At 32.4% G+C, this 10674-nt stretch overlaps 1 protein-coding gene across 1 annotated transcript; it reads left to right on the top strand.

Annotated features, from left to right (window-relative positions):
- Window positions 1–789: 789 nt before the first annotated feature.
- Window positions 790–6672, top strand: LOC109680313 (uncharacterized). Its single transcript, XM_020155209.2, is given in 4 exon segments — window positions 790–826; window positions 1318–1413; window positions 5249–6484; window positions 6566–6672. Coding segments are annotated over 4 exon segments (1476 nt in total).
- The last annotated feature ends 4002 nt before the right edge of the window (window positions 6673–10674 follow it).

The following is a 10674-nucleotide window of genomic DNA, read 5'->3' as shown; positions in this document are numbered from 1 at the left end:
CAAGCAGGTTACAGAAACAAAAAGTAAGCTCTTATCCATACATGATTATATTCAATTCTATAGGCTACTTCCCTGCTACTTTATCAGGACTCAGGCCTAGTCTGTTTTCTTTTGATCCTCCTCCCTGCTACATTATTAGGGGATGGGGGTCTTGTGCATTGTTTTCTTGGGCTGCATTCAAACCATGATCTTCCCAATCTCAGTCTCACATGTAGTTAGGATTACATTTGTCAGCCACTATCATACAGCTATTGCATCACATATAGTTATAGTTATATGTATATAACTATATGTGATAGTTATATGTTTTATGTACACCTGTGTATATATAAAATACACATTATTAGATCAATTGTTGTTGATATCTTCTCATTTTCATTATTCTCCTCAGTAAGGAAACTACCTCTGAAAATTGTTGTGTTGGCTGTTTATGTTTGTCTATTTATATTTATTCATTTTTGATGGTTCTGGGGTTTGAACTCAGTGCCTTACACTTACTAGGCAGGTGCTCTACCACTTGAGTCACTTTGCTAGCCCTTTCTATGTATTCTGGTTCCACAAATTTTAGATCAGTTATACTGGAACAATACCCAGGCTCTTATATACACTACATGTGTGACAAAATAATCCAATAAAAATAAATGATCTCATAGACTATTTTAATACATTTGTTTTAGACAGACTGCATTTGTATTTCAGGATCAATTGACATTCAAGGATGTGGCCACTGAGTTCTTTCAGGAGGAATGGGAATGCCTGAACCCTGATCAGACAGCTCTGTGCAGAAACATGATGTTGGAGAAATACAGCAATGTGGTTCCTATGGGTGAGAATATCTTTCTTTCAAAACTCCCTGTTCCTTTGCAGTCTCTTTGTAGGAGTGTCTGCTTTCCATGAATGAATCTCAAATATCAGACATCAAAAACACTTTGAATTTCTTGGTATTGCAAAGAACATAATCATGACATTTTATTTTTACCTTAACCTTCCCATCCTTGGAATTTTGTGCATGCCTTGCCCAAACCAGTGGCAGTTTCAGAAATGCAGTTGAATATAATATTGTGGGCCACATTCTAAACCCAGTTCCTAATCTTTGGTTTTGATTCAGCAGTAGTTTAAGTGGAGTGAAATCTTAAAAATAAAAATGCTTCCTAAATATTCTAAAGAAGCTGTCAGTAAATGATACCTGTGAGTAATAAATTTCTATAGTCATTTCTTATGTTGTTTCTTTTGTAGTGAGCAAAATTCTATGTTAAAAATCCCAGTATGTCATACAGAATCCTCAGCAAGACTCACATTCCTTTTTCCAATATGCAGATCTCACTATCTACAGACCAGATCTAGTAACCTATCTGGAGCAAAATGACGAGCCCTGGAAAGTGAAGAGAATTGGGACAGCAGAAAAACATCCAAGTAGGTAGAAATGAATTAAGCACAGTACCTAGACAGGGGTTCAGAGGATCTGAAAATGTGTTTGGTAAACTACTACTACCCTGGGAAAGTTTGTTGAGGAGCATGGTTCATTTATCTTGCTGACACAGAGCATATTCTTCTCAGCTTATTGTCTTTCTAAAAGTTTGAAGGTTCTACTTGCCCTCCAATAGTCTTCTGGCATTTATAGCAAGAGCTAACATTCTCCCCTTCACCTGTGAGGATCTGAATGATCTCACTGTCCTAATGCCTTTGCAAGCTTAGAACTTCTGAGTACCTCTAGAATACAAATAAGCTAAAATATTTTAGTAAAACTACACCATAATAAAGAAGGTTCTATCTCTTACAAAAACTGTGTACAAAGGAAGGAGATGAGGAAAAATGATTTAAAGCATAATATAAATAAACTGAATTAGATCAGAGTACATTATGTGTTTTTTCTTAATAAAATGCAATAACTTTCTGCAATTATTTTATGCTTAGATTTTTTTAAAAGAAAAGTTCTGTCTATAGAAAATTACATTTTGTATTTGAGTTAACTTCATAAGATAAAATAAACAGTAATATTCATACATTTCAAACTTTATTGAGATATACCTTTATTGAGGTACATTTGGAAGCACATCAGTGAGTCTCACCTGCAGCAATTAATACTGCAAAGTTCTCCATGTGATGTTTCTAAGCCACTTTATTGGTGGTTACAGGGGGTTGATCACAGGTCTTGTGCTTGTTAGGCAGGTGCTCTACTACTGGAGTCACTCTGCCAGCCTCAGGGTGATGTTTCTATTTTCTTTGTGCTTTCTACTTTACTGACAGGAATTCTTCTGTAACAATATTTTTCTCTTCTTCATTATTAACAAAATCCATCAATTATTTATGGATTCATCAGTATTAATTTTGGGGTTCTAATCTAAATTATTGTTAAGTTTGTTGCTCAAATTATTTCAGATTTGACAAAAGGAAGTGCTGTCAGTTTGTATCTTGTATTCTGTTTTTGAACTGTTGAGGTTTGACATGTCCTCATCATGTTTTTCAGCACCTTCATCTATTCCCTTGATTAGTATTTCAAGTGCATTTATAAGAAGTTATGAATACCTATGTATTGGTTAGTATTAGCCTTGACTTTATTTAACAATAAATAGTGAGCAACAGTATTTTTTTAAAAAAACAAGATGTTGCACTAATAACATTTAAAAATCATTTATTACTTTCTCATTAGATTGATGTTGTATGTTGTAGACTTTTTTTGCTGCAGAATGCGTGTTATTTTAAAATTTCTGAATCTCATGAGAAGAGCTAATGTTTAAAATTTTTATCTAGGATACTTATTTTAATATAATATGTGTCAGTAGTCAGGATATTCGGGTTAGTTTTTTCCTATTATTTTAGAATTCCAGAATGTTGTTTTATTTTCTTAGCATTAGTAAAACTCATTTTTGTATTATGTATAAATTATCATTTAAATGATCATCTTCATAATTTTACAACTTAAGAAAATGTGATTGAAAAGTAAAACATAAATCAGGCATATTTTGAGAGCCAATAAAATTATACTTGTTGCTCTATGACTCTTCACCTATTTTGGTTATGTCTGTTTCTCTTCTCAATAGGAGCACACAAACAGATGACAGATCACTTTATTATACAGCTTTCAAGATTTTGTCCTATGCAGATTTCAAAACATAATAACTTTTATTTTGTTTCTCTTTTTGTTTATGCTAATGTAGTTGTTGTATTGTTGAGTTATTAAGTCTGTTACCTTCCTCAATTTGGAGAATTTTTAACCCTTTATTTCTTATTGTATTCTTCATCTCCCAATCTCTGCTTTTTACTGTTTTTATCTTATTGCTGATGCGTTCAGTTTCCTGACTTGTTAGTTTTCTCTGCTTTTGCTTATCCCAATGAGGACATTTGAGATGATTAGTTTGAAATATCCCAGTAATTCATTAATCCCCATTTCTTACACTTGATTTCTGGAATTTGATTACTTTGATTGGATCATATTTCCTAATTCATTGTATGCTTTGTTATATATGGTCGATTTTGTCATTAAAACTATTATTTGCCAGGCACTGGTTGCTCATGCCTGTAATCCTAGCTACTCAGAAGGCAGAGATCTGAAAGGTCATGATTCAAAGCCAGCCTCGGCAAATAGTTCAATGAGATCCTGTCTTGAAAAAAAAACCTTCACAAAAAAAGGGCTGGTGGAGTGGCTCAAGTTGTAGGCCTGAGTTCAAGCCTCAGTACAGAAAAACAAACTATTATTTGTAGAATATTTCATCAATTATGTAAAATTGTAGAGCAATTCCACAAAAATTAAAAATTGAACTATCATATACTATGTAAGTCCAACTACTTGCTATTTGTCCAGAGGAACTGAAAACTGGTAAGGATATCTGTATAACCATGTTTGCTAAGGCACTACTCACTATTGCCAATATATGAAATCAATATGAAACCATCATGTATGAATGAATAGACAAATGTGATATGCATATGTAAATGTGAAACATACATATAAACATATATATATATATATATATATTATCATGAATTCAATAATTTTAGTTATTTAAAAGTACATGATTGAGATTGGAGTTATGGCTCTACCAGTGGAATGCCTGACTCACAATTGTGAAGGCTTGAGTTCAAACACCAGTACTGCCACAATAAAAAGAAAGTAAATCATTTTATTTGTAAAATGAATCAACTTAATGGACACATTCCTTAGTTAAATAAGCTGTTCCTGTATAACAAATGACAAATAATATCACTTTTATGTGCTGAAATCTTGAGCTCATAGACATAGAATGCAAATGTTTATTGCTAAGCTTGTGAGGTTTGGGAAATTTCAGGAGAAGATACAGTATTTCAGATTCATAGGTAGAATACATAAAAGATATATTAAACAAGAGTTATCAGTATATTGTATTCTTGGAATATCGTATGAGAAATCACATAAAATTTTTTCACTGATTAAACATTAACATTCTGTAGTATTGCAAATGTAAATCATGTATATTTCATCATTGCATGATAACTACTTTATAATAATGTTTGAAATATAAATATACATCTTTTATCTGTGGATTTAACACATAAATGAATAATCAAACAGCAATCTGTCATAAAATAGGTCTTGTCTTCATCCAGAAAACCTCACACCAATTAGACATGGTAGAGATTTTTGAGCTTCTTAGTACATTTGTCAGTGTATATCTTCCCTGAAATTGTGTCTGTGTCATTCAAGTTGGAGAGGATTTGTTTCTTATATTCTTAAGAATAAGTTTCTGGTATCAAAAAATCTTCAATATTTGGTCTGAGATGAATCAGACTCTCAGTCATAATATACCATTTTTCTCCTGAACACACCACATAAGGGAACGAACTTCAGGGTTACCACACATAAGCCAAGAACATGAACATGTTCTTTTCCATTATAACTTCATTATGCACTGATCCTCTATTCTTAGCCTCTTATGAGAAATAAGTAAAGATGGGAGAGTTTTTCCTATGTGTAAGATACAGCATTGGTATGGAAAGAGAAGTGCTCTGAAAAACACACCCTTCCCTCTACCCTAGTGAATGAAACTCAACTAGAATGCTGAATAATCACTCTGAGCTTTATAATTTTGTAGGGTAATTTGGGCAGGACATTGCATTTATATTTGTGTAGTCATGGATGAATGAGGGCCTGAAAAATTCTATTATGTTTTTCTAATGTCCTCAAATAGGTATAATTTTGTATATTAGTTTGCTAAAGTATGTAACCCAGACTGCAGTAAACATGATTAATTTTTATTTTCACTTCTTTCAGATATGTTTTCTCAAGACACCCAAGAAAATTTTACAGAAGACAGTATGCAACATGCATTCCAAAAAGTTATATTGAAACAACATGAAAGTATTGATCCTGAGAATTTTCTCCTCTGGAAAGCCTGGGAAAACAGACGTTATTGTGAAGCACAGAAAACAAGTGAAAATAGACATATCAATCTCACAACTATGCTTGACACAAACTTCACTGACAAAAAAGATAAGGAATATCAGTTACCTGAAAGCAATGCTCATTTTACATCATTTAATTTTTCTGAATCAGGTGCTTCTGTAATGAAGAGTCCACATCAATTTTTGAAACAGAAATTAACTCTGAGCAGAAATACTGAATATCTGAAAAGTAATGGAGACCATGAGGTAACTAATCATTTAAATGATTTTGACCATGGGACTAAGTTAAAGTGCACATCAAGCATTTATGTAGACAGATGTAAAGAATTTAGTGAATCTTTTGCTTATCCCTTACAAGATGATGTGCAACAGAAAATTCACACTGGAGAGAAATTCTACAAATGTAAAAAATGTGACAAATTCTTCAGTAGTTCCTCATACCTCACTAAGCATCAGAGAATTCACACAGAAGAAAAACTTTACAAATGCAAAGAGTGTAGTAAATCTTTTGCTTGTTTCTCAACACTTGTCATCCATCAGAGAACCCACACTGGAGAAAAACCTTACAAATGTAAGGAGTGCAGTAAATCTTTTGCTTCTTCCTCACAACTTGTTGTTCATCATAGAATTCACACTGGAGAGAAACCCTACAAATGTGAAGAGTGTAGTAAATCTTTTTCTTCTTCCTCACATCTTACTGTTCATCACAGAATCCACACTGGAGAGAAACCCTACAAATGTGAGGAATGTAGTAAATCTTTTGTTTCTTCCTCACAGCTTGTTGTTCATCACAGAATCCACACAGGAGAGAAACCCTACAAATGTAAAGAGTGTACAAAATCTTTTGTTTCTTCCTCATATCTTATTGTGCATCATAGAATCCACACCGGAGAGAAACCCTACAAATGTGAAGCATGTAGTAAATCTTTTGCTTCTTCCTCACAACTTGTTGTGCATCATAGAATCCACACTGGAGAGAAACCCTACAAATGTAAAAAGTGCAATAAATCTTTTGGTACTTCCTCACAACTTGTTGTTCATCAAAGAATCCACACATGAGAGAAACCTTTCAAATCAAAAGAATGTAACAAAACCTGTTGTTACTAAATTCTTTATTAGCATAAAAAATTCATATTGGAGTGACACCCTACAAGTATAATGAGTGTGGCCAATGTTTTCTTTACCACACATCTTATTCAGCATCATAGAATCCACACCGAGAAGAAACCCTACAAATGTAAAGAATGTAGTAAATTTTTTGCTTATTCTTCACAACTTGTTGTTCATCACTGAATCCATACAGGAGAAAAACCCTACAAATGCAAAGAGTAATTAAGCTTTTGCTTCTTCCTCACAATTTGTTGTGCATCACAGAATCCACACAGGAGAGAAACCCTACAAATATAAAGATTGTGACAAGTCCTTCTATAATTCCTTGAAACTCACTATCAGAGGATCCATACTGGATGTAAACCCTACAGATATAAATGTTGTGAAAACCCTTCTATAACTTCTTCAAACCTCACAGGTTTAACCTATCCTGGACATTAGAGAGTCTATACTGGACAGAAACCCTGGAAATGTAAGGAATTAGATAAAGCCTCCAATAATTAATGAGAACTTAATCAGCTGCAGAGAATACATACTGGAAAGGATCCCCTTAAATAGAAAGAATGTAGGAAATAATTTACAGGGTATTCTACCACTTGCAGCTATCATAGAATCCATACTGGAGAGAAAGCTTACAAAACTAAGGAATGTAGCATATCATTTAAATCCAGCTTAAACCTTTGCCACCATCACAAAAACTCGTAATACAGAATAACATTACAAGTGCTACAAATGTGACAGATTATTTACCAGTGGCTTGAGCCTTAGAAAGCATCATCTAATTTATCCTGAAAACTACAATTTAAGCAATGTGTGAAGCTCTTTAATGAAGACATGTCATACTTCACAGTAGAGTATTAATACCGGGGAGAAACCTAACAAATGTAAATGATGTGATAAAGATTTTTGACCCATTACTATACATCAGAAAATAATACTAAACAGTTCTACACATGAAATGAAGAATGAAGTTACTTTAATCCTTTGAAATCCCCAGACAGTTTAGGATAAGTAATAATGTAAAAATGTCCTGAATATAGAGAAGTATTTAACAAAACATCCACATTAATTAACAGTGGAGAATTCAACTAAAAAGGTCCAAGACACTAACAATTTCAGACTTCATGAAAAAGCAGAGTGTAGAGAAAGATTGACAATCAAAGCAATACATATTTTTTCTAGGTTTCTAGGAAATAAGAATATTGATATTAACTTCATGCTCAAATCAATTTAGCTTATATTTTTTTCTGAGTGTTTATATGAAAATGTCCTGCTACATTAGCATTATAAGGGTCTACACTATGTGAGGAAGGCATCATTCTGATCAGTGGTTCCATGAATTAATAGTGGCAAATGTAAAATCCATTTTGAATTTCTAAAGGTTGATGTGTTTTGTTCTTGAATTGTCAGCAGAATGAAAGTCAATCAGAGGTAGGTGTCCAGGAAATTATTCTTCCATATAATAAGGATAATTCTGAATATTTGAAATGAATTGTATTAGCCATCACTCGTTAAAGTACAGATGAATATTCTTAGTAGTAGTAGTTTGTTATCTTCAATAATATGTTGTGAGAAAAATAAGGCTTCAGAAAGATAAGAGAAAAATGAAAACAGTTCTTTGAATCATTGTAAATGAATCCCAAATCAACATATAGAACTTGTTAGCATCGGTGTTTAAAATGGATAATACTGACGTCTAAAATCATCATATCAAACAAACAATGCTTCTCCTTGCTTGTGATCTATATTTTGACCAGGAACCATGCATGGATTTTAAGACTATCTTATCTAGGATAGGACTAATTTCAATTTGTTTCTAATAATAAAACTGAAATGCTCTTTAATGTTTTAAAACCAGATTTCAATGTCTGAATTATTACTCTCACACCAATATTTCCTCTCACCATTTTTCTAGACTATGGAAAATAAGTATTAAACCGACGTCTAATCCTACTTAATAGGATTACTAATAATTAATAATCCTACTTAATAGGTGACAAAGCAGAATGATGTCTGTATGAATCCCTTTCTGCAGAGGCCTTAAACATTCAAATAATTTGCATACATTCTAAAATTTATATTTTTAATTACTGACATTAAGAATGTCTCAAGAATATGTAGGAGCATAATTAAAATCCATAAACTATCTCAAGAATATGTAGGAGTATAATTAAAATCCATAATCTATGACACTTGTATTTAATTTATGAAAACATACCCAATTTTTGATACATGATCTTTTCTGGGCTGGTAGAATGCAGAGAATAGTTTTTCAATTTATATTTTGAAAAACTATGCAAATACATTCAGTTAAAATTTTTGAATAACTATGATACAAGTAGTTTTTGTGTGTTTGTGTGTGTGTGTGTGTGTGTGTGTGCACGAAAAAGACAGTGTCATAGTAGACCAAATCAGATAAACTCAAGCAGTTGGTGTAGTAGTTTTGGCTCATGGTTTTATATATTTCAGTGAGTAGGTAAAATCTTCAGTTAACATATGTGAAGGTTGTTTTCAAAGTCAGTAGAAGCATTTAGGTAGGGCTGATTCATAAAATTTGTACTTTACATCCTAAAAGAGATGATAGATTTTTAAATTATGTTTCTATGGAGAGAGATCAGGTATTTGGTGCATTTACACTTATAAACAGACAAAATGAACGGGAATGAGACAAGGGAGAACACAAAAATGTTTTACTGATTGTTAAAATTTTTCTACATTTTTGTTATGGTAGTACTGGAGTTTGAATTCAGGGTCCTGGGCATGGTGAGCAAGGGCTATACCAGTTGAGCCACACCTTCAAACCTGATTTATTTTTTCAATGACACAAGCGTTGGTTATTTTAAATGCACATGCTGTCTAATGTTCCATGGAATTCTGAAACTATTGAAGGTAATTTCTTCTTTATAATGGGAAGATGCTGTTTGGCCATGTTGGAAAGTAATAGATTAGGGTGAATGAATACTCTCCTGCCTCAAAGTTGAGGAAGTAAGAAGAAGCTTGTTTTATTCAAATTCCCTAGAAACATCAGAGAAATATTCATTTGGAAAGGAAAGTTATGAAGCCATTCATTTTATGTGGAGATGATAGCATATAAATCTCCAAAGAAGCAACATGGTTATTTCTCCAGTATAGGAAAAATTTTAATATGTTAAGACTTCATTAACATTATAAAACTGACAGAAAGTGTTAAGGTTGATACTTTAAAAAATACACACATGATTGCCATGTGTGTATTCAAATGAGGTACTTAAACATATTTGCTACACATTAGATGAGAAGGCAATTTGTAAAATGCATGTTTGCATATTTATGTGTTTGTGTGTATGTGTGTATTATAATAAGTAACATATTTGCTACCATGCAATAATAACATTTTTACATTACAATATATGATTGAAGAACATTGTATGCAAGTATGAAGTGATCACAATGAAATAAATTTTTCAAAGTATTTTATTAGCATATATTTGTTGTACAGATAGGATTCCTTACAATATTTCTGAATATGCTTACATTGCAAATTTGTTAAGTTCATCCCCATGATGTCTCTTCGTCATCCCACTGCCCCCTACTTAGAACAATTACAAAAAGTTTTATATATGTGTATAAAGTATCACAGCCATATTCACACTCCTTTATCCCTTCCATTATCTCCCCACACAGGTACTTACCCTTTAACAGGACCTATTTTACAATCTTGTCTTTCATTTTTAATGCCAAAGTCATTGGTCAAAGAGGTTTCTCCATGTATCTCTGCTGTGAATATGCTATGTTTTGATCAGTTTAACACCCTTAATTTCTCTCCCTTTCCCTTTCACACATATCCCTTATGATTCAACAGTTTTTAGTTCATATTATTTTGTCAACTACCTGCACAGATGTAATGCATTTAAGTATTTTTGACTATCATTTTCTTTTCCTTTGCCTCTTCACTGACGTTCCAAAAAACAGTTCCACTATTACAAACATGTTATAAATAAAAATTTTATGCAGTATGTGATCATTTTTTATACATTTAACTTTTGAATTTATCAACATATGAGAGAAAACAGGTGACTTTTATCTTTCTGAACCTGGGTTACTTTACTTAACATGATATTCCTACTCCATTTACCTGCAAACAACATAATTTCATTATTCTTTATGGCTCAATAATATTTCATTGCATATATAAAACATACATGT

The sequence above is a fragment of the Castor canadensis genome, chromosome 16, assembly GCF_047511655.1.
Source record: "Castor canadensis chromosome 16, mCasCan1.hap1v2, whole genome shotgun sequence".
In the NCBI taxonomy this organism is placed as follows: Eukaryota; Metazoa; Chordata; class Mammalia; order Rodentia; family Castoridae; genus Castor; species Castor canadensis.
Note: the sequence above shows the minus strand (reverse complement) of the source record. Positions and strands in the feature narration are given on the sequence as shown.